The sequence below is a fragment of the Microtus pennsylvanicus genome, chromosome 16 (assembly GCF_037038515.1).
Source record: "Microtus pennsylvanicus isolate mMicPen1 chromosome 16, mMicPen1.hap1, whole genome shotgun sequence".
Lineage (NCBI taxonomy): Eukaryota > Metazoa > Chordata > Mammalia > Rodentia > Cricetidae > Microtus > Microtus pennsylvanicus.
In genome coordinates this window covers 49,429,867-49,456,273 of record NC_134594.1, presented here as the reverse complement: position 1 = coordinate 49,456,273, position 26,407 = coordinate 49,429,867, and the positions used below count along the sequence as shown (strand labels likewise).

At 48.7% G+C, this 26,407-nt stretch overlaps 1 protein-coding gene across 1 annotated transcript; it reads right to left on the bottom strand.

The window, feature by feature from the left end:
* Positions 1-664: 664 nt before the first annotated feature.
* LOC142836624 (HAUS augmin-like complex subunit 8) lies at positions 665-25,656 on the bottom strand. The gene is made up of 10 exons (XM_075951043.1): positions 25,524-25,656; positions 20,059-20,108; positions 17,286-17,338; positions 5,769-5,835; positions 4,754-4,812; positions 4,403-4,468; positions 4,161-4,319; positions 3,711-3,852; positions 2,473-2,666; positions 665-853 (listed from the first exon to the last, which is right to left on the bottom strand). The coding sequence occupies exons 1-10, from the start codon at positions 25,565-25,567 to the stop codon at positions 665-667; spliced, it is 1,023 nt and encodes a 340-aa protein (XP_075807158.1). The 5' UTR covers positions 25,568-25,656.
* Positions 25,657-26,407: the final 751 nt, after the last annotated feature.

Below are 26,407 nucleotides of genomic sequence, written 5' to 3'. Positions count from 1 at the left end.
GTAGTTTTGATATTCATTTTCCTGATGGCTAAAGATGTTGAACATGTTCACGGTGGGTTTATCATCTTATAGTTCTACCAGCAATGGAAGAGGATTTCAGTCTCTTTACAGCCTCATCAATACTTGTCGTTTCATATATTTATGTGTATGAGTGTTTGCCTGCATTTGCTGCTGTCCTTAAAGGCCAGGGATTGATTGCTGGCCTAGGATGCTGTGTATTTTAGGAAATGTCTGTCCAGGGTGTGTGAGCCAGCCCAATTGTGAAGACCGGAGGACAACTTGCAGGGGTGAGTTCTCTCCTTCCATGTGCATGTGGGTTCCAGGGATGAAACTTGGGGTAGGTATGGCAGCAATCAGCTTTACTTGGTGATCAGGCTTGCTGGCCCTGCAGTATCTTCAGAACTTCCTTGTGGACCTTACTGGGTGTGGGGACTCCAAGGGTGTTCAGTGACCATCCAAATCTGCCTAGCCTCTCCACTCATTGCCCCCCACTGTAGGTGGCATAATAACCAGGCTAGCTTAATATGAAACAGCAAATTTTAATGAAGGGATATCTTACAACACCAGCGATCCAGTGATGAGCAGGAAATACAAACAAAGAGAGCTGCAGGGCTCATGCTCACCAGATTTATAGGTAAACATTAGCCCAAGGCGAACACGCCCCCTAATGGGCTGGGCTTATCCCTACACCCCACCACCAGGAGTGTGGACATTGGTGCTGTCTGCTGCCTCTGGACCGAAGTACCACTGGCTGCACGAAGGGGTGCCCTGGGCCTCTTCCCAGACTTCCTGGTTCATCAAGGCTGCCTCCTTGCTGGCCTGGGAAGAAAGCTCCATGGCCAGACTGAAGATCCTGTGGGCAGAAGAAAGAGAAGGGACAACTTCGCCTCTGGCCAAGAACTCTAAAGGAGATCTTAGAAAAACAAACTTGTTAGAGAAATAGGTTCTCTCCTTCCATACAGATCCTGGGGACTGAACTCAGGACACCAGACTTTCCTTGCTGGCTGATCTCAGGACCCTAATGGTGTCTTTGGAAGTCAACAAGGGTGGCTGCCAACTTGGGGGCAAGTGTGCATGTGTCCATATGGCGCTGCAAACAGAAGCAGGGCCTGTGTATACTGAGTTCCCTCCGTCCCCAGCTCTCCCTCTTTTGAAGGAGACAGCACCTAAGATTCCTAGGCTGACCCTAAACTGATGACCCTCCTGCCTCAGCCCCCAAGCATCTGAGACAGCTGACAGATCTGTGCCCCCAGGCCTAGCAGGAAAGAGCTGTGTGGTGAGCCTTGAATGCATCCTTCATCCTCCTGTTCACCTGGGACCTCAGTGCCCCACACCCTCAACAGTGGGCAAATTTGATGTGAGGAGACCTTGTTGGTGCCAAGCTAGATGTGAGATTCAGCCATTACCACATGGTCAAAGGCCAGGTGTCTGAAGACTTTAAGAGCCCCTAGAAGGAGGGCATGTGTCCAAGAGTGAATACCAGGTACTGCTCAGATACTGACTGGGAAAACTTGTGGCCATACAGTGGTCACAAGCACAGGGAGACATCCTCAGTCTATGCTCCATATGAGTGATGGCTGACCCATTCTGTAGGCCAGCGCTGGGTACGGCGCTTCAGAATCCCTGAGAACTCCTATGGGCATCTCCTTAAATGCATTTTTTTGGAGGTGGCCAAAATGGCCAAGCCTGCCTGATGACCTCAGTCTGATCACTAGGGCCCACAAAGTGGAAAGAAAGAACAGACCCCAAAGCCGTCCTCTGACCTTTACACTCATGCCTTGGCATGCACATGCCCAAACATAAAAATACGTAAAAAAACAAAAACAAAACCCCAACACGTGTGATGTTCACACCTGCCATTCTAGAACTCTGCAAGCTGAGGTGGGAGGATTTCTGCACGTTCAAAGCCACACTCGGTGTTACAGATTGAGACCTTGTCTTAGAAAACACACAAAACAACAATGTCCCTCAAGAAACCACGAGAGTGGCTAGGCAGTGATGGTGTGCAGCTTCACTCCCAGCTCTTGGCAGGCAGAGGCTGGCGAATCTCTGAGTTAGAGACCAGCCTGATCTACAGAGCGAGTTCCAGAGTGAGAAACTCTGTCTAGAAACAAAACAAAACATACAAAAAGAAACCCCCAAACATCCTGCTAAGACTGACTTCTGAATGACGTTTAACATGTGTTGAGCAACTGTCCGGCTCAGAAAAGGCTCTCTCTGTCCCCTGCTGACCTGGAGCTGCCCTATCTAGGGCATGAGACTGAGTGTGGGATGCTTTCCTTGCCCGTGGTGACCTCAGATCTCTACGGTCCCCAGTCCTACTCTGCTGGACTCTGGCACAGTATGAATTGATGGCTTCACTGCACCCAAGGTCCCAGTGTCTCAGAACTCAGAAGTGGGCTAGGAGTGGAACAGTGCTGTAGTAGTGAGGCACTCAATAGCTGAGTCCTCAAAAGCCCAAACAGTCTTCACCTGAGATAGCAGCTGGGTGGGGTTCCACCTCCAGCAGAGCTCTTGGTCCTTCTTGGTAATCAAGTCCCTGAGTTCCTCCAGCAGGTGTGACACCTGCGCGCTGGTGTCTGGCACCTGCCCGCTGGCGTCCGGGGAGGAGATGCCCAGCTCGCCCAGGAGCTGCAGGGTGGTCTTTAGGGCCGGCATCAGATCATCTGTGGAGATACAGGCTGTTAGCAGAACTCCGGTGCCCAAAGCAGCAGCTGTTTGAGCTGTGCAGCGTTGGCTCTTCTCTCACACTCAGGGAACAGGGCCAAAGGGAGGGATCTTAGGAGATCTCACTCGTCCCTGGAGTGTGGGTGCCAAGTGCATGCTGGGAAGACAAACCCAGTGGGGAGCGCACAGGTGCTTCTGTGACTGCTGCCCAGGAGGCTCCTGTGGACCAGGGGAGCTGGGGCTTCAGGCTGCAAGCCGCTGCTCTGTTCTCTCACCCTCTGTCCTTCCACTACGAGCGACAAGCAGGATGCACCTGCCAGATGTGGCTTGGACCTGCACTTCCTGGCCTCCGGATCTAAAGAGCTGAGGTTCTGGTATCTGTAGCAGCTGTGTGTCCCAGGCACAGACCTGCACCACACACAACCCAGCAAGGTCATGAGGGTTAAAGGACCTGTTCCTGCTGTGTCGTGTCCTCACCTCACCGTCAGTGCTGGGGTTTTGCTGGGTACAGACTTGCGAGGGGCAGTTTGCTAGGAGGATCGCTACAGCTTCCAGGTCAACACTATGCTCTTTTATGGAGCCAGGGTCTCACTGTGTTGTAGCTCAGGCTGGCCTGGAACTCACAGCCTCCCAAGAGTCAGACAATAAATGTAGGTCACCATACCTTTTTCATTTGTTACGTAGCCCAGGCAGAGTAAACCCTGTGCAGCTAAAAAGTCCTAAGGAGGATGTCTGCTCCAGAGAATCCCTCAAATGACCTCTCAACACCCCCACCCTGTTGGTAGGGCCCAGGGCTCAGGGCCGGTAGATAGGTCACCCTGCCCCCAGAGGACTCAGAGCCGGTAGATAGGTCACCCTGCCCCCAGAGTCTTCCAGCTGTGAGGTCCAGCGTGGGGTTGGAATCGTGACTCAGCTGCCTGTGTCCTACTTGGTCCACACGGGTTCCAACACCACCCCAGGGTAGAGGCACCTAGAATATGGTGCATGTGAGACTTGAGGCTCCTTCCTGCTGAGGCAATGCCACACAGCAAGGCTGTTCTTACCTAGGAGTTCCTGCCCACTTCCCTGCATGTGGATGCCCTGCACGGGAAGCTCATGTCGTGTGGCATCCAAGGCTGTGGCCAGTGTCTTGTATTGCTCCTTGAAGCGCTTTGCTACAGCCTCAAGAGGGCCCAGCACCTCCATCTGCAGGCAGAAGGGGACACTGTAAGACACACTGCTCACTCGCACAAGAAGGGCCAGCTTCCAGGTAACAGGACCCCCTCTGACCTGCCCTGGACGGGGCCCTGTTGCTATGCTAAGCTCCACGGTGGGACAACATCAATGCTGGCAGGTGCCAAGTATTCTGCAGACTGTGTGGCAGAGACAGGTGTCCCATACAGAGTACTACACTCGTATCAGGAGCCTAAGCAGGGCGGGCAGAATGTGAGTGGTGGCATCCTGATCCTGGCTCCCTCATGCACCCCTAGCCTCAGGAGCATGCTCAAACCCACCTGGGCATCCAGGATGGTAGCCAGCTCCTGATGCTTCTGCTGGAGCAGCAGCTGGTGCCGCAGCTCCAGCACCCGCTGCTGTAGACGCTCCTTCTCATGGCATAAGGCCACCAAGTCCTTCTCAGCCTTCTCCTCCAGCACAGCCAGGTTGTTTTCCATCTGTGGGTCGCAAGACCAACTCAGGTGGGGTGGGGGAGGTGACAGAGGACACACGCTGTTTCGTGAGTCCCAGTTAAGCTCACCTTCACAGACAGCAGGGTCAGCAGCAGTGTCTGCGACTCCATCATGTCCATGGTCTCCTGTAGATCCTGCAAGGGTCCAGCTGTTCAATTCCCAGTAAGCCATGTTGACCTGGCTCTTCCGGGCATGGCAGAACCCCAACCTCTGTGCACTTTATAGGTTCAAATGGTGTCCGCGGGGCTGAGGATGGAGTCAGGTCACACCTTGCCCAGAAGTGTATGGGTGTCTCCCCACTCAGTATATGGGCACACTGACCTGAGCAAGGACCCATGGACACCACAGCCCTAGCCTCCATCCTGGAGGACTGGCTGCCGGGAGTCAGACCTACCCACCGTCTGCTCCCCAGTGCTCACCTGTCTTTTCTGGGGAAGGTGTGTCATTCCTTTTGGGCCAGTCAAGGGTACATGAGGCCCTGTGTCAAAAAAATGGGATGGTTTGGCTGGCTGAGCCCATAAAGATGCTTCCTTGCCTGGCAAGCCCGATGACGCGCTCGATCCCTGAACTCGCAGGAAGCTGGAGGGAGAGAACTCCAGAGTTGTCCTCGGACATCAAATGTGCCAAGGCATCAGGAACAAGAACCAATGACGACAAAATGACAAAAACAAAAACCAACAAACAACGTTCCTCAGCTTTGGTACTGCAGACCTCTGGGCCAACTAGATGCTAGCCAGGGGCATCCTGTGCACCAAGGGCCAACCGGCAGCTGTGGTTCATCCATCAGAAGCCAAAATCCAAATAAAATGTCTGCATACACCCTAACCCTAGTCAGTCCCTTTTGGTGAGCACCTGTTTAGGCCAGGCAGGTCCTGACTCCTGACTGGCCCGTCTTCAGGAGGTGCTCACGCCGCACATAAGAACATCCTAGCCAGGCCCATGTGCTGCTCTCATCCCCGCCTGGGAACAGAGAAATTTTTGTTCCTGTGTTTTGAGATAGGGTCTCATGCACACCCTGGTTCAATGGAGCCCACGTGGCCAAGGATGACTTTGAACTTCTGATCTTGCCACCACCTCCCAAGTGTCCAAATGTCAGGCAACCCATTGGTTATAATTTCTGTAGCATCCTAAACTGACAGCAAGTAGCAGCTCCTGGATCCGCAAGTAGTTCTGTGGACATATGGTTGGGCCTCAGACACTCTGCCTATGCTACCATCACACACTTGAACCACATCCTTTCTGACAGAGACCCTTAATGCTAAGTTTTCACTCACAACCTGACACAATCTAGGATCACCGGGGAATTGAGGGACTTTTGGATCAGGCTGGACTGTGGACAGTCTGTGATGGGTTGTCCTGATTGTCCTGAGGGAGGCCTGGCAGCTCCTTCCCTGCTGCCAGAGTCCCACCCCTCCAACCCTAGCCAGGACTCACCTTTGACCTTCTGCAATGTGCTGGGCTTTCTTCCCTCTGGTGACTTCCCTCCAGCAGATACAGAAGCCTGTTATGTAAACAGTCAGTCAGAGGTCAGGCCACTTGACCTTTGATGCATTTGCTTAAAGGTCAGACGGAGAAGCAGGAGTTTTGAGACTGCGAACACGGGAGAGTCAAACAGTGGACAGCTACGTTCATCAGACATGGGAATTAATGGCACACGTGCTGGACTGCCATCTCGATGGGTGTGTGTTTGCGTGTGCTGTGGAGGGGCTGGCGACTGACTTCCTATGGCACTCTCAGGATGCGCTGACTTCTACACAGGTTACTCTGGACTTCAGGAGACACTGACTTCTCCCTGGCCTTGTAGGGCCCTGGTCTCCCTTATTCCTGTGGTGCATTTGTGGGGACAGTTTATGATCAACTTACTAAGCTTCCTGTGTGTTTCTGTGCTATGCCTGCCCCGCCTGGTGGTTAGCTGCAGGGCATTCACTCCATTGATAATATGGTAATTTCCTACCTGCCTGGGTGGAGATCTTGGTTAGCTGCAGGGCATTCACTCCATTGATAATATGGTAATTTCCCACCTGCCTGGGCGGAGATCCTTGTGCTGCAGTCAGGTAGATAAAAACTCCCCCAACGCTGAATAAAGTGGCATTTGGCTGATCTCCTTTCGAATGACCCTGGTCTCTCTGTGTCTTCTTTTCAATCTCCAGGCCCTTGCCCGACTCGCGTTCGGTACAGTGGTGCGCGAACTGTACCGAGGGTGTAACACCAAATCGGGTGTTACATGGCCTAAGTCTACAAAGTTCACAAACAGCAGCTGCACCACCAGCAGCAGTGGATGCCCAGCTGTCAGGTACAAGAAAGGCAAGGAGCACAGTGGGGGTTGTGTCGTGGTTCATTCTCATGCACCACTGGGTCTGGTGACCCTCTGTAGGAAATAAGGAGGCAGCAGGATGGAACAGGAAAACTAAAACCTACTCCTTGTCAAAACTACACAAGCCTATTCAGACTAGAGCAAAGAAGTTTTCCAAGCCTGAGGGTCACTCTGGGCAACCACCTGCAATGGCCCTAGGTGTCAGGCCAGCAGGCAGCAGACTCCACCCTGCATAGGTGCTGCCAGCCAGGCCCTCAAGGGCACAAGAGAATCAGCTGTGAAGAACAAAGTGCAAGCTCTGCTTCTCACCTGCCTGACAGTGGGGCTCTTGACCACCCTGGCCACGATCGCACAGGAACTGCTGTGGCCTTGGCTCCGGAACTCGGGGTCATCGTGCTCTACAACTGCTTGTGCCAGTGCCCTCCCCTCAGAACAATCTGCATAAGGGACCACACACTCACGCAGACCTGGCTACCCCGGGTGGTACAACAGCCAAGGGCTGTGGGGTTTAGGGTCAGATACTGAAGAACCCACAGTGAAGGTAACTGGACTGAGTGTGACCAGGAGCTGAAGAGTTGACTCGCTGGTTAAGAGGAGAACTTGGATTAAACTCCCAGCAGTTGGGCCAGTGTGTAAAGGTGCTTGCCACCAAGATTGCCAAACCAAATTGATGCGCAGGACCCACGTGGTGGAAGGTGAGAATCAATTCCCACAGGTTGTCCTCTGATAACCATATGTACAGTTGGCCCGAACCCTTCTCTAATGAATAAAAATGTAGTTAAGTTTTTAAAAAGTCACCATGAATCTCATTATTTGTACACTCAATTCCAATTAAAATGTTTCAAAAGCACACCCCTAAGAATTCCAGACTAGCCTTTGTTTACGAGCTACCCAAGCAGCACGGAGATCTGATCTGGGCTCCAGGAGAGCCATCATTGGGGTAAGTGAGTGCAGCAGCAGCCTGGAACAGGGAACTCAGATGTTCCTCATCCCTCCTACACTTCCTGGTCATCCTGCAGGGGCTATACTGCCCAATACCTCCTCTCTCTTTCTATCCCTCCCAGCTTGCATCCAGAACCCTCCCCACCCTGTTTGCCTCCCTCCCCTCTTTGGCCACATAACATCTCCCAGCTCAGCCTGTTCAGGTGCTGGGACCGAATCTGAATCGGGAGGGCAACCGGGAGGGCAGCAGTTCCTTTGTTTCAATAGCCTGCCTGCAGCAAGCAAGGTAGGCCCTTTGTTTACGAGCTATCCAAGCAGCACAGAGATCTGATCTAGGCACCAGGAAAGCCATCACTGGGGAGTGACATCAATGGGAAGGTACATCAGTGGGCAAGGAGACCTGATCCTGTAAAAGAAGATCCATAGGGGAGCATTCGGAGGAAGAGATGGGCAGGCACCAATGCAAGAATTCACCCAACAATCTGAAAAACAACATGAAACCACCAGAACCCAGCGACCTCACAACAGGAGGACATGAACACCTTAATCAAGAAGAAGTAGAAAAAATTGACTTTATGAAAGTGATAGAGGCCCTTAAACAGCATGTAAAAAATGCCCTTATAAAAATGGATGAGAAGTATAACAGAAAGTTTGAAGAATTGAATAAATCAGTGAATGCTACCCTAGGAAACCAAGGAAAAACAATCAAACAGATAATGGAAACAGTTTAAGACTTGAAAACTAAAATGGAGGCAAAGAAGAAAACACAAACAGAGGGCCAGCTGGACATGGAAAATCTAGGTAAACAAATAGAGACTACAGAAACAAGCATAACCAGCAGAATACAAGAGATAGAAGAAAGAATCTCAGATTCTGAAGATAACATAGAGAAAATAAATGCCCTGATCAAAGAAAACAGCAAGTCCAACAAACTCTCATCACAAAACATTCATGAAATATGGGACACAATAAAAAGACCAAACTTAAGTATAATTGGAGTAGAAGAAGGAGAAGTGCAGCTCAACGGTCCAGAAAATATATTTAATAAAATTATAGAAGAAAACTTTCCCAACCTAAAAAAGATGTACCTATGAAGGTTCAAGAAGCATACAGAACACCGAAGAGGCTGGATCAAAAAAAAAAAAACATCCCCTCGCCATATAATAATCAAAACACAAAGCATATAGAATAAAGAAAGAATATTAAGAGCCGCAAAGGAAAAAGGCCAAGTTACTTATAAAGACTTACACCTGACTTCTCTATGGAAACCATGAAAGCTAGAAGGTCCTGGATAGATGTACTGCAAAAACTAAGAGACCATGGATGCAAGCCCAGACTACTATACCCAGCCAAGCTTTCGTTCATTATAAATGGAGAAAACAAAATTTTCCAGGATAAAAACAAATTTAAACAATACATAGCCACAAATCCAGCCTTACAGAATGTAATAGAAGGAAAATCACTAACCAAGGAGTCCAACAATGACCACAATAACTCAGACATCTAGAGACCCTTCACCAGCGCAACTCAAAGAAGGGAAACACACAAACTCTACTACTAAAAAAGTGACCGGAGTTAACAACCACTGGTCATTAATATCACTTAATGTCAATGGGCTCAACTCACCTATAAAAAGGCACAGGCTAAGAGATTGGATACAAAAACAGTATCCAACATTCTGCTGTTTACAAGAAACACACCTCAACCACAAAGACAGGCATCTACTCAGAGTAAAGGGCTGGGAAAAGGCTTATCAAGCAAATGGACCTAAGAAACAAGCAGGTGTGGCCATACTAATTTCTAACAAAGTTGACTTCAAACTTAAATCAATCAGAAGAGATGGAGAGGAACATTTTATACTCATAACAGGAACAATTCATCAGGATGAAGTCTCAATCCTGAATATCTATGCCCCTAATATAAAAGCACCCACATACGTAAAAGAAACATTACTAAAACTCAAGGCAGCCATCAAACCGCACACACTAATAGTAGGAGACTTCAACACTTCTCTCTCACCAATGGACAGGTCAATCAGACAGAAACCTAACAGAGAAATTAGAGAATTAATACAGGTAATGAATCAATTGGACTTAACAGACATCTATAGAATATTCCACCGAAATAGGAAAGAATATAACCTCTTCTCTGCAGCTCATGGAACCTTCTCGAAAATTGACCACATACTCGGTAACAAAGCAAACTTCCACAGTTACAAAAAAATATTAGTAACCACCTGTGTCTTATCAGATCACCATGGATTAAAGTTAGAATTCAACAACAATGCTACCCCCAGAAAGCCTACAAACTCATGGAAACTGAACTACTGAGCCATACCTGGATTAAGGAAGAAATAAAGAAAGAAATTAAAGTCTTCCTGGAATTCAATGAAAATAAACAAACAACATACTCAAACTTATGGGACACTATGAAAGCAGTCCTAAGAGTTCATCGCACTAAGTGCCCACTTAAAGAAAACAGAGAAAGCACATATTGGAGACTTAACAGCCCACCTGAAAGCTCTAGAAAAAAAAGAAGCAGACTCACCTAGGAGGAGTAGAAGACTGGAAATAATCAAACTGAGGGCTGAAATCAACAAAATAGAAACACAGAAAAAATCCAAAGAATCAATGAAACAAAAAGCTGGTTCCTGGAGAAAATCAACAAGATTGATAAACCCCTATCCAAACTAATCAAACGGCAGAGAGAGAATATGCAAATTAATAAGATCAGAAATGAAAAGGGGGACATAACCACAGACACAGAGGAAATTCAGAGAATCATTAGATCTTACTACAAAAGCCTGTATGCCACAAAACTGGAAAATGTAAAAGAAATGGACACTTTTTTAGATAAATACCATATACCAAAGTTAAACCAGGACCAGGTGAACAATCTAAATAGACCTTAGTCATGAAGAATTAGAAGCTGTTATCAAAAACCTCCCTACCAAAAAAAGCCCAGGACCAGATGGTTTCAATGCAGAATTCTACCAGAACTTCCAAGAAAACCTAATACCTGTACTCCTTAATGTATTTCACAACATAGAAACCCAAGAGTCATTACCAAATTCCCTTTATGAAGCTACAGTTACTCTGATACCAAAACCACACAAAGACTCAACCAGGAAAGAGAATTACAGGCCAATCTCACTCATGAACATCGACTCAAAAATCCTTAACAAAATATTGGCAAACCGAATCCAAGAACACATTAGAAAAAATATCCATTATGATCAAGTAGGCTTCATCCCAGAGATGCAGGGCTGGTTCAACATACGAAAATCTATTAATGTAATCCATCATATAAATAAACTGAAAGAAAAAAACCATATGATCATTTCATTAGATGCTGAAAAAGATTTGACAAAATTCAACATCCCTTTATGATAAAAGTATTGGAGAGATTAGGGATACAAGGGTCATACCTAAATATAATAAAAGCTATATACAGCAAGCCGACAGCTAACATCAAATTAAATGGAGAGAAACTCAAAGCTATTCCATTAAACTCAGGAACATGACAAAGCTGTCCACTCTCGCCATACCTCTTCAATATAGTGCTTGAAGTTCTAGCAATAGCAATAAGACAACATAATGGGATCAAGGGGATTCGAATTGGAAAGGAAGAAGTTAAACTTTCGTTATTTGCAGATGATATGATAGTGTACATAAGCGACCCCCAAAACTCCACCAAAGAACTTTTACAACTTAAACACCTTTAGTAATGTGGCAAGATACAAGGTCAACTCCAAAAAATCAGTTGCCCTCTTATACACAAAGGATATGGAAGCAGAGAGGGAAATCAGAGAAGCTTCACCTTTCACAATAGCCACAAACAGCATAAAATATCTTGGGGTAACTCTAACCAAGGAAGTGAAGGATCCATTTGACAAGAACTTTAAGGCATTGAAGAAAGAAATTGAAGAAGATACCAGAAAATGGAAGGACCTCCCTTGCTCTTGGATTGGGAGGATCAACACAGTAAAAATGGCAATTCTACCAACGGCAATTTATAAATTCAATGCAATCCCCATCAAGGTCCCTTCAAAATTCTTCACAGATCTTGAGAGGACAATAATCAACTTTATATGGAAAAACAAAAAACCCAGGATAGCCAAAACAATCCTATACAATAAAGGATCTTCCGGAGGCATTACCATCCCTGACTTCAAACTCTATTACAGAGCTACAGTAACGAAAACAGTGTGGTACTGGCATAAAAACAGAGAAGTCGACCAATGGAATCGTATAGAAGACCCGAATTTTAATCCACAAACCTATGATCACCTCATTTTCGATAAAAGAGCTAAAAGTATACAATGGAAGAAAGAAAGCATCTTCAACAAATGGTGCTGGCACAACTGGATGTCAACCTGTAGAAGAATGAAAATAGACCCATATCTATCACCATGCACAAAACTCAAGTCCAAATGGATTGAAGACCTCAATATCTGTCTGAACACACTGAACCTGATAGAAGAGAAAGTGGGAAGTACCCTCCAACAGATGGGCACAGAAGATCGCTTCCTATGTGTAACCCCAGCAGCACAGACATTAAGGGCAACATTGAATAAATGGGACCTACTAAAACTGAGAAGCTTCTGTAAAGCAAAGGACACTGTCACTAAGAGAAAAAGGCAACCTACTGACTGGGAGAAGATCTTCACCCACCCTGCAACAGACAAAGGTCTGATCTCCAAAATATATAGAGAACTCAGACTTTAAAATGCTAATTAACCCAATTAAAAAATGGGGCACTGAACTGAACAGAGAATTCTCAACAGAAGAAGTTCAAATGGTCTAAAGACACTTGAGGTCATGCTCAAACTCCCTAGCAATCAGGGAAATGCAAGTCAAAACAACTTTGAGATATCATCTTACACCTGTCAGAATGGCTAAAATCAAAAACACCAATGATAGCCTTTGCTGGAGAGGCTGTGGAGGAATGGGTACTCTCCTCCATTGCTGGTGGGAATGCAATCTTGGGCAACCACTTTGGAAATCAGTGTGGCAGTTTCTCAGGAAATTCGCGATCAATCTACCCCTGGACCCAGCAATACCACTCTTGGGATTATACCCAAGAGATGCCCTATAATATGACAAAAGCATTTGTTCAACCATGTTCATAGCAGCATTATTTGTAATACCCAGAACCTGGAAACAACCTAGATGCCCTTCAATGGAAGAATGGATGAAGAAAGTGTGGAATATACACACATTAGAGTACTACGCTGCAGTAAAAAAACAATGACTTCTCGAATTTTGCATGCAAATGGATGGAAATAGAAAACACAATCCTGAGTGAGGTAGCCTAGACCCAAAAAGATGAACATGGGATGTACTCACTCATAATTGGTTTCTAGCAATAAATAGGGGTCATGGAGTCTACAATTGGTGAACCTAAAGAATCTAAATAAGAAGGTGAACCCAAGGAAAATCATATAGTTATCATCTTGGCTATGGGAAGTAGACAAAATTGCCGGGGAGAAAATTGGGATCTTGGGGGTGGGGTGGGATTGGGGTAAGGGATGATGGGCAGAGAAAAGTGAGAAGGGGAGGATGGGGGGAACTTGGGGAAACAGGATTATTAGGATAAAGGAAGGTTGGATAGGGGAGCACGGAAGCACAATTCTTAGTTAAGGGAGCCACCTTAGGGTTGGCAAGAGACTTGAACCTACAGTGGCTCCCTGGGGCCCAAGGCAATGTCCCCAGTTAGTTCCTTGGGCAGCTGAGGATAGGGAACCTGAAATGACCCTATCCTATAGCAATACTGATGAATATCTTGCATATCACCATAGAACCTTCATCTGGTGATGGATGGAGATAGAGACAGAGACCCACACTGAAGCAGTGGACTGAGCTCCCAAGGTCCCAATGAGGAGCGGAAAAAGGGAGAAGATGAGCAAGGAAGTCAGGACCACGAGGGGTGCACCCACCCACTGAGACAGTGGGGCTGATCTATTGGGAGCTCACCAAGGCCAGCTGGACTGTGACTGAAAAAGCATGGGATAAAACCGGACTCTGAATATGGTGAACAATGAGGGCTGATGAGAAGCCAAGGACAATGGCACGGGGTTTTGATCCTACTTCATGTTCTGGCTTTGTGAAGCCTAGCCAGTTTGGATGTTCACCTTCCTAGACATGGACGGAGGGGAGAGGACCTTGGACTTTCCACAGGGCAGGGAACCCTGACTGCTCTTTGGACTGGAGAGGGAGGGGATGAGGAGTGGGGGGACGGGGAGAAGGGTGGGAGGAGAGGGAGGGAAATAGGAGTCTGCGAGGAGGTGGAAACTTTTTTTGTCCTTTTCTCAATAAAAAAAAAGAATTCCAGACTAAAAGGGGCACGTGCCGAAGCCAGATGCCACCCTCACACATCATACACGAAAGCCTGTCAGAACCCAAGAAGAATCACAGGTCTTGAGACCCCCATGCCAGCACGTCCCTGACGCTGACTTGGGAGCCCATGCAGTCAATCCCCAGCAGGTGCTGGGCTCTGGCACATGAAGGCCTGGGCTCCATCAACAGGTCTGTGTACACACCTGATTGCTGTTGGATAATCTTTTTGTACGCTGTAAAGATGTGTCTCTGCCCAAGGCACCTTCTGATTGGTTAAAAAGAACCTGAAAGACCAATAGCTAGGCAGGAGAGAACAGTTGGGGCTTCCAGGAGAGAAGGGAACTCAGGAAGAATTAGAGGCTCTCATAATTAAGCCAGGGAGACACTGAGGGAGTCAGCAGTACAGAGAGGTAAGGAGCCACATGGCAGAATGTAGACTAATATAGACGTGGTAATTTTTTTTAAGACAGATTTTTCTGTGAAACAGTCCTACTGCCCTGGAAATTTTGACCAGGTTGGTCTTGAACTCACAGAGGTCTGTCTGCCTCCTAAATGTTGGGATAAAAGGTGTGTGCCACCACCACCACCCGCCAGAGCTAGTTGGGAACAGGTCTAGACTAAGGTCAAGCTTTCATAATTAATAAGAAGTCTCTGTGCCATCATTTGGGAACTGGCAGTCTAAAGAAGGTCCAACAACAGATGACCAACAATTGCGGTTGGACGTGGTTGCCCTGTCTTTAATTCCAGCCTTCAGGAGGTAGAGGGGTGGATCTCTCTATCTCTCTAAGTCCCGGCCATGTAGGAATATGTAGAGAGACACTGTCCATAAAAGAAAAAAGGCAGAAAAATCCATAATGGTCTTTTATTTGGGGGGGGGGGGTGAGATAGGTTTTCTTTTGTATTTTAATAAATAAAGACTGCCTGAAGATCTGAGAGTAAAACAGTCCCACTGGTCAGCCTTACAGACCAGGTTATGGTGTCACACACCTTTAATCCCAGCCCTACAGAGGAATAGGATGGGGGAGACAGTTCTCAGACATAGTCTCATTCTGAGAAATCTGGAGGCAGGATCACCATTTCAGACTGAGGGAGAGGCAAGAGCCAGTGGCTGGCTGTTTTGCTTTTTAGACCTTCAGACTGAAACCCAATTTCTGACCCTGAGCGTTTATTAATCATGCTTCAGGGTTTCTCTGTGCAACAGCCCTATCTCTCCCGGAACTAGCTCTTGTAGACCATGCTAGCCTTAAACATACAGAGATCCGCCTATGCCTGCCACCACCGCCGGGCTGGAATATTGATTGGTCTTTTGAAAGCAAATTCAGAACTTGTGCTCAATGACACGAGAGCTGCTGCCTGTGGCTGTTGACAACAGGCCACGAAAGCCAACCACTGAAAACCCTGACTCACTAGCGAGAAAATGTCCAAGGTAGAACATGTAACAAACAAACCAGCAACAAAATGAGAATTTAACGTCCAACAAGCAGGGCTGTGTGGTGTGTAGTCTGGCAGTCACTTTGCAAGTCTGAAGACCTGAGTTTGAATCCCCAGCATCTACACAGAAACAAATCCACTGTTGGGCCCTAAAGCCCCACCAAGGAGAAGGTCGCCCCAAGAGACATTCACAACTCGGTTGATGCAATAGCAAGAGGAATTTTTATTCTGCCGCGGCAGAGGTCCCCCAGCCTCGAGAGGAGAAGGACGACTGCTTTGTCTATTACAAGCTCTTTTAAAGGAAAAAAAAAACACAAAATCAAGGAGGGGGGAGTACAAAATCAAAGGGAAAGCCCAAAAATCATTTGTCTACTATTTTGACTAGTTCATTTAATGGTCAGCTAACTCTACTTAATCAATGTTGTAACAGTTACAAGGAGGAGCCTTGATCAATGTCATAGTTACAAGGAGGAACCTTGATCAATGTTATGACGGTTACAAGGTCGTCTCACCCCAGTTCCAGGGTCCAGGTCTATACAATGGAGATGGAAAGTACTCAAAGCTCTCGTGCACGTGTTGTTGGTTACCAGGGCTCTGGTTCCGAGGAAGGGGGTGCAGTAGTGCTAAGGGGCCTCTAAGTCTTTCACCACAAGAACCTCTCACCCTAGCAAGGGATGAGGAACACAAAAGGATCCCAAGAGCTGGCAGTTCAGTGAAATCCTGTCACAAAAGAAAGATTTCACTCTGGCATCCATCCATGTGTACATGCATGGTTGCACAACCTGCAACACACACACGTACACACACACACAAAAAAATAACAAGGACCAATGCAGAGCAATGCCCACCACCAACTGCCTTGGAGACACCTACTGAAGTCACAGAAGTGTGCCTGGGAGAAACGTGAAATGGTGTAGCAGTTCAGGAGGAATGGGAGCACACAGCACAGCCCGAGCACCCCTTATCCACAACTGAAATCTGAAACTCAAGATCATCTGCCCCACACTCAGGGAAAGGGCTGCTCAGCTGGAAGTGGGCTCCACTCAGGACCGGCCCTTCTGAGATCCATTCAGCCTCAGGAGAAAGTGCAGGCTAATGTTACCATGACAACAGACACTCAAGACTCCAGCCAGACCAAGGTCACCTGATGGGGTACCAGAACCAAAATGCCTTGTATAAACACATGGGGGCACTGTGGCCAAGCCTTCAAGGTGGCAACAGCCACAGGGTGAATGGAAGCAGGGATAAGTAGCTTGGGAAAGCTGTCTGCAGGGTGATGTGAGAATCCCTTCCCTTAAACCAGACTTCCAGTCACAGCTTCAGGAATCCTGGGAACCCTCACCACACTTCCTGGGGCACAGGCCAGATGGGAAATTAACCTTCTGATTGTCATAAACCAAGCCTGTGCTCAGCAGTCCTGCCTGGCCGTGACAGACAACCTGGAACTGGATCCTGTGCTCCAGGGATGTGTCACCACAGGGATGAGCCTGCAGCTGACCCCAACATGTTTCCCCCATTCTTGCAATGCAGTGCAGCTTTTGGGGCCTCAGGAAGACCTGCCAGCCTTGCTTATTGACAGCTGAAAAAGTATCACACAGGAAGATGCAGAAGTGAACGTCACCCCTGCCAGCTGTGCCTGTGGCCCACACCGAGTGCCGCTGCCACTGCCCATCACTCAGGAGCCTCCCGGGTGTGAAAGGATAGTGCTGGAGGACAGATCTGACAGAACAGAGGCCCTCAAAACAGGAGGGGCAGAGGAGGTACATACGACTGATGGACACTGGTGTCACTCTCACCAGAGACTCAGGACTGTGCCCAAAACCTGGAGGCGGCAAAGGCCCCAATGGTGTCTTCCAGGATCGGGCTGCAGCTGCCACGTGCCCTCCACCCATTCCTAGTGGCTCCAAGAGTAAAAGACTCCATTACCTTCTTAGTTTTCTTCTCATATTGCAGGTATCTGGACTCAACCACTCTTCCTCCTGCAGATGACACAGTGTGTAGTAGGAGCTGCGGGCTGCATTCCTGCCACCCAGCTCCCAGCCACCTGGCTAGCTTATGCCCCAAAATAACAACACATAAATTGTATTCATTTAAACACTGCCTGGCCCCTTAGCTCTAGCTTCTTACTGGCTAATTCTTACATCTTGATTACCCATTTCTATTAATGTGTGTAATCCCAAGGTACGCTTACCAGGAAGATTCTAGCCTACATCCATCCTGGGTCAGAGCTTCATCGCGTCTGCCCTGGAGAGGAGCAGTGGCATGGCCTCTAACCTCACTTCCTCTTCCTCCCAGCATTCTGTTCTGTTTACTCCCCCCACCTATGTTGTAACCTATCAGGGCCAAGCAGTTTCTTTATTAATTAACCAACAGTGTCTGTTAGAGAAGAGGAATGCTGCAGCGTGAAGACATAGAGCATGAGCAGGACCCCACAGTGGAGAGCCGGGGCCAATGACAGGAAAAGCACCAGCCTTACAGCCCGATGCAGACTGGCTCCTTCAGTCTCCCCAGTATGCACATGGCAGCTACTGCAACTAGTACCTTCACAGGACACTCAGTGTTCATAAGACACTGATGGAACATCTCTTGTATGTGGGTCCTTGGAGTAGGAGCAAGTGCCAAGTAAGTTCAAAGATAGAAACATTCTAGACCGTGAAAGCCAGGGGCCAGTGGGATGGCTCACTGGGTGGAGGGCTTGAAAGCAAGCCTGATGACTTTGGTTCAACTCTCAAGAGCCTTCCTCTGACCTCTATATGTGCACCTTGGTATCCCCCTCACCTTCAGTAAATAAGTGCAATTTAAAAAAAAAAAAAAGGAACAGGAGAGATGGCTCAGTGGTTAAGCGCTTGTTGCTCTTGCAGAGGACTGGAGTTAGGGTCCCAGCACCCACAGGGATGCTTGCAACTGTAATATCAGTTCTGGGAGATTCAACACTCTCTCTGGTGTCCAAGAGCATCTACATTCATGTGCACACCCCCCTCCCACCTACCAAAACACAAAACAACAAATCCCACAGCATTTTGGGTCTATCCCTCTCTGGTGGAGTCCATCTCTGTTTGTGCTTCAGTACAGTAAAGCTGGGCTGCCCACCGTGGTCTTAGTATTCCCACCTTCCTATCTTTAAATCAGAGGGATAGAGATCCACTCCTGTAACCCTAGATGATGTTAACTGTTGTGAGGGAATGGCCATGCTGGCATGGATTTGGGGGTTCTCGCTGAGATCCTGCAGAGGCTCTGAGAGCATAGGTAATGGACGTAAAAGGCCAAGTCAGACTCTGCTTGGGGCTTTTGCCAGGAAAAAGCTTGGAGAATGCAGCCCAGATGTAGGAATCTGACCCTGGTTCAGTTTAAACGTGTTGAGCCTGCAGCCAGGACAAACAGGCCCACTGGTCTATGTGCCCAGGCCAGCTCTCAGACCCTGCTTGCCAACCATGGAAGACTCCAGATTTCTCATTACAGCTGGTCTGTGGTCGTTTGTACCTTGACCACTCATGTTTCTCAATTAAATGAAGCTAGCAGATTAAAAAGTAACAATAAAGTTAAAGACAGGAGAAGAGCCCACAGCAGCCCAGGGGCAGGGAAGCTGGGGCACACGTGAGCCGTGTCAGACTCTGTACCTTTGGGTTGGGGAGGCCTATGTCCATGCTCTGTCCTCACCACCACTCCAGCCTTTATCACGGGTGGACCCTCATGAGACTCACGCACAGATCCAGGCCCCCTTGGCGGTGGCTGGGGCATCTGGCCTGGCCAGTGTTAACAAAACCAGGCAGCATGCAAACATGTCATAGCTTACACACAAAACTGCCAGGCTGGGGCCACTCAGTGGCACGGTGCTCAATTGGCACAGTGAGGGCCCCAATTCTACTTCTGCCATTGCAGTAAACAAACAAACAAAATATCTGCTGAGCATATAGGTCAGTGGTTAGGCGCTTGCCTAGCAAATGTGGGGCCCTGGGCTCCATCCCTAAGACCAAACCCCAAGCCCCAAACTCAACCAGGTCCAGTGATCACTGTCAACCCTGAGGGTCCGAGTTTAGTCCTCTGGACTCCTATGGTGCAATGAGAGAAACAACCACCCAAATTATGCCTAACCCCCATGTGTGTGCCACATGTGCTACCTGCCCCACACGAAGTGTAACAAAAAAAAAGGAGCCTATGAGGCTGAGGAGTACTTGCTCTTCCAGCACCCACACCGGGCAGCTCCACAGGTTTCTGAAGGAACTTGGATCTGTGGCCTGTGCACATCTAGAGCTACACTTTTGAGGGACTTCAACTCTCCAAAGGACAACTACAGTCACAGGACACCTCAGGGACAAAGACAACCCCGAGTCCCCAAAGGCATGCCACTGAGCAGTGGAAGTTTCAGACTTGTCTCTGTCTCCCCTGCCCCCAAGAAACCCCTTTCATGAACTAGATGGCACCCTGGAGGTTGAGGCAGGAGGATCAGGAGCTGACCGGCAACCTGGGCTCCATGAGACTTTCTCAGAGAACAGTAAGGTTCAGCATGTAAGGCACTTGCTTGCTGCCCAGCTTGATTGATGACAAATTGACTCCCACAAGTTCCCTTCTGACTTCTATACTCATGATACAATATGCACACCCCTCCAAAGAGATCAATACACGTGTAATAAAAAAATTGAACAAAAATCGTTGATGAAGACAAAACAAAACAAAACAAAACTTTCCTTAAAGCGCCCACCTTGTACTCTTCTTCCTTTTGTCTTGGGGGCACCAGTGGCTGCGGGCTTCCTACAAGAGAGAAGAGAGATGTGCTATTCATCCATCTACAAGATCTGCAGAGGCCAGAGCCACCTTCTGTCAGCTGCAGCGGGGCATGTGAAGGTCGTCCCTAGACAAGCAGGAGGTGGAACCCCCACAAGACCAACTTCCTCCTGAAGGCAGTAGAATACTGGCCCACAGGGATCAGAGCTTCCCGACCAGGAAGATCCCTGTCTCATCAGGCTGGTGTGACAACAGCCAGAGAGGTGGGAGGGCTTCGGAAGGGCTGGGGCTGAGGATTTGCAAGCACAGGGGCTGGAGAAGACAGGAGGGAAGAGTCCAATGGTAAGGATGAGATGGCAGGTTGGGGAGAGGACGGTGACACAGCCTTTCTCTGCAAAGTGTCAGTTTCCTAGGCTCCCCGGTCACTGTCATGACCAGCAACTACTCAACTTTGCTATTCTAGTACCAAAGTTGACAGACACAATGCGTGGGCCATGTGGCAACAAAACTTTGCTGACATAGCACATTTTGGGTCACACATCGCTCATGTCCCCAAATAGTTGTATTCTCTAAATATTTTCATTTTTATTTATTCTGTGTATGTCTGTGTGAGTGCAGCTGTGTAAGTGCCACCAACTGTGCGTACCGTGGTGCCTCCAGAGAGGTTAGGGGACAATCTCAGCATAGGTCACGTTCCACCTTCTCATCCACGGGTGCGTATACCAGGCTAGCCAGTCCTCACTCCTGCAGACTCTCCTGTTTGGCCTCCCATCTCCCTGTAGGGTGTGCTAGGAGTGCAGGCACTACTGCATCCAGTTTGTACGTGGCTTCTGGGGACCCAAACTCAGGTTGTCAGGCTTGTTCAGTGATAATTAACACACACACACCCGCACCCACCAACAGGGTCTCACGCTACAGCCCAGGCTGGCTGAGAACTCATCATCTTCCTACCAGGGCTGGACAGACAGTTTGCAGGATAAAGAGTTTGCTGCTCTTGCAGAGGACTTGAGCTCAGTCCCCAGCAGTCCAGCTCTGGGGGTCTTAAGCCTCTGCTGCTGGCTTCTTCCTGAAGCCTACAGATGGTAGGGGCTTGGCTTTGGAAAGCAGGGCAGGTGCACCTGCTGTGGTCCCTCAGGATGCCCCGGGGTCTGCCCATCAATCACGGAGGCCTCAGCAACATGGCCTTGACCTGACCTGTGCCCATCACTACCCGTGTAAAGAGCTGGAAGTCTGAGGTATAGTGCTGATCAGGAGGCTCCACCCACCGGCCTCTTCTCTGTAGCACTTCAGCCTTTTAAATCTGATGCAGTATGTGGTGCTCACGTCCTCTGACACACGGGAGGGCAAAGGATGACTTTTGTAGTTGGGTCCTGGGAATCCTGAGGCTATGAGGCTTGGTGGCAGCACCTTTACCTGCGAGTAAGGAAGCCGGCCTGGGGCCGCGTGTGGTGGTACAAGTCTATAAGCTGCAGAGGCAGAGGCAGGTGGACCTCGTTGGGTCAAGTGTCTAAGTGAGGGGCCTACTTAACTTATCATCTCTCAGCATCCCAAGTGCCTGTCACAGAGCCAGCCTGGCAGGCATACCCTGCCCCTACCCTGAAGTTCCCCAGCTTCTCTTTTCTATATAACTCAGCCATTTTGTCCACTTGGTCTGTATGTTTCTAGTGCTCTCTTTGCTCCCTCTCTCTCTTCTCATGGCCTGGTTCAGGCTGCTGGGCAGGTTCAGTATGGACTCTTCCTGATGCCTCTGGCTGTACTTTCCCTCATATCTACAATAAACCTTCTGCTCAACCATATACGTTGGAGCAGTCATGTCCTCATTTTTCTTTTCTTTTCTTTCTTTACTTCTTTTCTTTCTTTCTTTCTTTACTTCTTTTCTTTCTTTCTTTCTTTTTGAGACAGGATTTCTCTGTGTAAAAGCCTTGGTGAGAGCTACCTGCCTCTGCCTCCCAAGTGCTGGGATTAAAGGCCTGCAGCACCACTGCTGGGCCACATCCTCATTTTTCATTCAGATCTCTGTGATCTGTGAGCTGGAAGCTCACAGGGTCTCCACAGGGAGTTCTGTGACAGTGTGCTAGTATTCTTTGACTTATTAAAATATTCCTTTTAATCGTCTTACATTCACTAGCATTGGTAAGCTGTAACTAACTGGATAAAATACATGCCTAAATTTAGCTTATATGTCCAGTTTAAATACACCAGGTAATGGTGCCCAATTCTCAAGTGCCTTTACAGATCTGAGAGTATGGCAATTTAACAAAAGTGCTTCTAACACAGACATGCCAGCTCCCATGGCACCTATAGCTCCTCCAAGAAGATACATGGTTACAAAGATCTTCCGCCTTGAGGCTTGCCTTTGGGTTTTGCAAAGACACCCACAGACCAAAAAGCGGCCTTTTACCTCTTCAGCTTCCTGGATGCCACCCGGGGACTCAATCTTCTCATCCTGCCATGACAGGTGGACTAAATCTTCCCCCCACAGGAAAATCTTGGGGCCTCTTGTACCCAGCAGCTAACGGCAATCACTGCCTCCAGGCTGATGTTCTCCGAGGACTAAGGAGAGACTTGGGATTGCCTGTGTAGCTAAAAAAAGGTGTCTCATTTTTGCCCATTTATCCCCTTAGATCTGTCTAATGGCATTTGGTGACTTAGGGTACTGTTCACTTATTACTTCATCCATGGCATTTGACAACTTAAGGTACTGGTAGCTCATTACTTCATTTGAAGTTTCCTGCTAAAATACAAACAGGTGTGCCTGTTTCAAGGCTTCATAGTTCAGATTAACAGGTGTATCTTAAAAATCCAGAGTTCCCAATTCCCTTTAATTGTCTTCTAAAATGTGCAAACCTTCTAACCTAAAGCAATAGCCTTTTGCTATGACACCAAGATGTAAATCTGTTCCAGTTCTCTTACAGATACCTACAGGTTTCTGGAAAAAGTTCTACTGCTGTATCAAAAATCAGGTCTGGTAATAATAATAATAATAAAAACCCCAAACAAACAACTAACAGTCTTCCAGAGCCTGTTTTTTTTTAATTTTTAGATTTATTTGTTATGTATACAACATTCCTTCCGTGCTGGGCGGTGGTGGCACACGCCTTTAATCCCAGCACTCGGGAGGCAGAGGCAGGCAAATCTCTGTGAGTTCGAGACCAGCCTGGTCTACAATAGCTAGTTCCAGGACAGGCTCCAAAACCACAGAGAAACCCTGACTCAAAAAACCAAAAAAAAAAAAAAAAAAAAAAAAAAACAAAAAAAAAAAAACAAAAAACAAAAAACCAAAAAAAACCCAAAAAACAACATTCCTTCCATGTATGCCAGCAGGCCAGAAGAGGGCACCAGATCGCATTATACATGGCTGTGAGCCACCATGTGGTTGCTGGGAATTGAACTCTGGACCTCTGGAGGAGCAGTCAGTGCTCTTAACCTCTGAGCCATTTCTCCAGCCCTCCAGAGCCTGTTTGAACCCCACCCATTTTTACGCATATTTTACAGGTCACTCTGGCCATCTGGGCCAAGACCAACTTACAAAGCGCTCTCCAGAAAACGCCAACACCTGCACCAGCTCCTGGGACTTCACCACTGGTACCAACTCTCCTGGATCAAGGACACCTAACAACTAAAATCTGGTTTTATCTGCTAGTGTGTCCCAATTGTACACCTGAGCCTCACCTGTACAACTAGGGCACTTCTCTGTCCCATTCTTTCTGGCAGTTAATGACTTCCCATGGCTAGCCCTATTCATAGGGCCAATGATAACAAATGCCTCCTGCCTTCTCATCTCCCTCAACCAACAGCTGCCTGAGGTCTCCCGGATGACAGTAAATGGGAAGCCGCTCCAGCCACGCCTCTCATGAGCCCACCAACTCCCCCCTTGCCAATGTCACTCCATGCTCACAGGAAGTGGCCAGACCTGAGTCGGGTCCCTATATCCAAGAGTCTGGGATGTTTGGGTGAAAGCGTCACCCCAGCCCCTGGCATCCATTTCAAGCCTCCTCCCCTGGGAAAGCCCACCAAGCCTCCCCAGGGAGGGTCAGGACCACTCCCACAGGGTTTTTAGGCTGTCCCCCAAAATATGAACATGTGGTCTCCCCTTCTCTCTCTTCCCCTCACCATGCTTTCCTGGTGCCACCCAGGGGCGCTCCATCAAACATGGGCAGCTTTTATTCGGTCTAATTTGGTCTGATTGGAATTATTTGTGTTGGCAGAGAGGCTCGTCTAAGAAATATTCCTAACAAAAACAAAAGCTGGCCAGGTGGTGGTGGCGGTGCACGCATTCAATCCTAGCACTAGGGAGGCAGAGGCAGGTGGATCGCAGTGAGTTCGATGCCGGCCTGGTCTACAAGAGCTAGTTCCAGGACAGGCTCCAAAACTACAGAGAAACCCTGTCTTGAATACAAAAACAAAAACAAAAAACCAAACAAAAACAAAAACTGGTTTATTTGAGACAGGTCCTCAGGTAGGTAACTCAGGCTGTCCTTGAACTCGGGATTCTTCCACCACCACCTCCTGCCTGTGCTGACAGGCAGGCTTCTAGTGAAGCTCAGGTGGGGTGGGAGAGTTTCTTTACCATCACTGAGTACTTGTGGTTGCCACTAGCATCAACCCGCCCAGGTGTAGATTTTTATCAATTTCCAGACCATAACTCTCAAGCGATTATTTTGTAACTCCCCGACTCTTCCCCCTTTTTTAAAAAAAAAATGTAATTATTTATTTATTTATTCATTCATTCATTTATTATGTATGCAATATTCTGTCTGTATGTCTGAAGGCCAGAAGAGGGCGCTAGACCTCTTTACAGATGATTGTGAGCCACTATGTGGTTGCTGGGAATTGAACTCAGGACCTTTGGAAGAGCAGACAATGCTCTTAATCACTGAGCCATCTCTCCAGCCCCCCCCCCCCCCAGACTCTTCCCTTATCAGTGCTTCAAAACTCCTTTCAGGAAAAAAGTAAACCTGAAATTCTAAGAAAAAAAAACCTATCCAGGCTCCAATACTTCCCAAGCTCACTAACAAGGATGAATCCCCGCAGTGCTGTGGTGCAGCAGACTGGTCCAGCTGCTGCTGGGGGAACACACTAATCATCCCCGCGGGAAGAGTGGCAGGAACTGGAGAGTTCGAAGCAAGCCTGGCTTACAAGAGACCCTGTCTTGGAACCAAAACAGAACAAGTCACACACAGAACTCAGGAGGTTGAGTGCTCCCCTAGATGCAAAAGCTAGGAACCATGAGGCTAAGTTACCTGCTGCCAACACCAAAGTACCACACACAACTCCACTCTGAGCCGCACAGGAGATGCTCAGAGCCTGGGCCTCCAGGCTGGGAGGGATTCGGGGAGTGGCTCTAAGGAGCCCCGTTCTCCCGCTTGGGCACCCGTCAGCCCAGGCTCTGGCCAGCCCTCGGGTGCCCCTAAACCCCGCCCTACTGTGCCCCCAACTCACCCCGCGTCCCGCTCCGAGGAGTCCGCCATTTTCCCGCCTTCCATTCAAAGAGCCTCTTCTCGGGGCTCCACTCTCTAGGAGGCAGGCAGGACAGTGGGGCACTGGGGCCTGTCAGCAAGTGAAGCCAAGGAGCCCGCTTTTTTGGGAGCGCGCTCTGAGGGGGCAGGGCTCTGTAGCGCCCCGCCTCTCACAGCTCGAGGGAGCCAGAAAACAGGACCACACCAACAGCAGGGGCGTGGCTCTAGTGGGCGTGGCCCAGAGCACCCCTCCTCCCTGGAGCAGGGCGGCCAAGGTTCAGGTGAGTTCTTTCAGTGGTTCCCCTGATGGGAGGACAGAGCCGGGGTTGGTGCTGGTGTCCCAGGGCGCGAGGGTGTGACGCGGCCTGGGGGTCGCGGGGTGACTGATGGGGGCGAGAATGGCGGGCTTACGGGGCTCGAGGGCGCCTTTGAGCGGTGGCTGTGGAGAGGACGTGGCTGAGGTGGACACTGAGGAGGGGGTCTCAGGAAATCCAGGAGGCCAGGAAGGCGGAGGTGAGGGCCCGAGCTGGGGAAAGAGGCATCTAAAGCGCGGTCCTAGCTCTCGGGTGTCGCCGAGGTGTGCCAGGCGCTCAGAGAATGGGACAAGTTCTGCGGCTGCCCTCTAATGGGAGTGGAGCCTGCAAAAGATGGGCCTGGAAAGCCATGCAAGAACAGCTCCTCAGAGAGCCTGAGGTGGGGGGGGGAGGAGGAGGAAAGGGCTCCAGCAGCCCGGGAGATGACGGGGTGCAGCCTCTGGAGGCTCGCCCCCGCCTTCCCCTTCTTGATTCATCATCTTCTTCCTGACTTCACACCCCGACAGCTGGGTGATCTGCAGGGGAGAGTCCCAGCGTCCTCTGGGTCTGTCTG

What these genes read in the sequence shown, in the direction of transcription:
- LOC142836624 (XM_075951043.1), bottom strand. Translation starts at nt 25,567, where the DNA reads ATGGAAGGCGGGAAAATGGCGGACTCCTCGGAGCGGGACGCGGG. An exon ending in AAAAGGAAGAAGAGTACAAG is followed by an intron (nt 17,339 to 20,058) that starts GTGGGCGCTTTA and finishes TGTCATCTGCAG; the next exon opens with GAGGAAGAGTGGTTGAGTCC. An exon ending in ACCTTCCCCAGAAAAGACAG is followed by an intron (nt 4,469 to 4,753) that starts GTGAGCACTGGG and finishes GGACCCTTGCAG; the next exon opens with GATCTACAGGAGACCATGGA.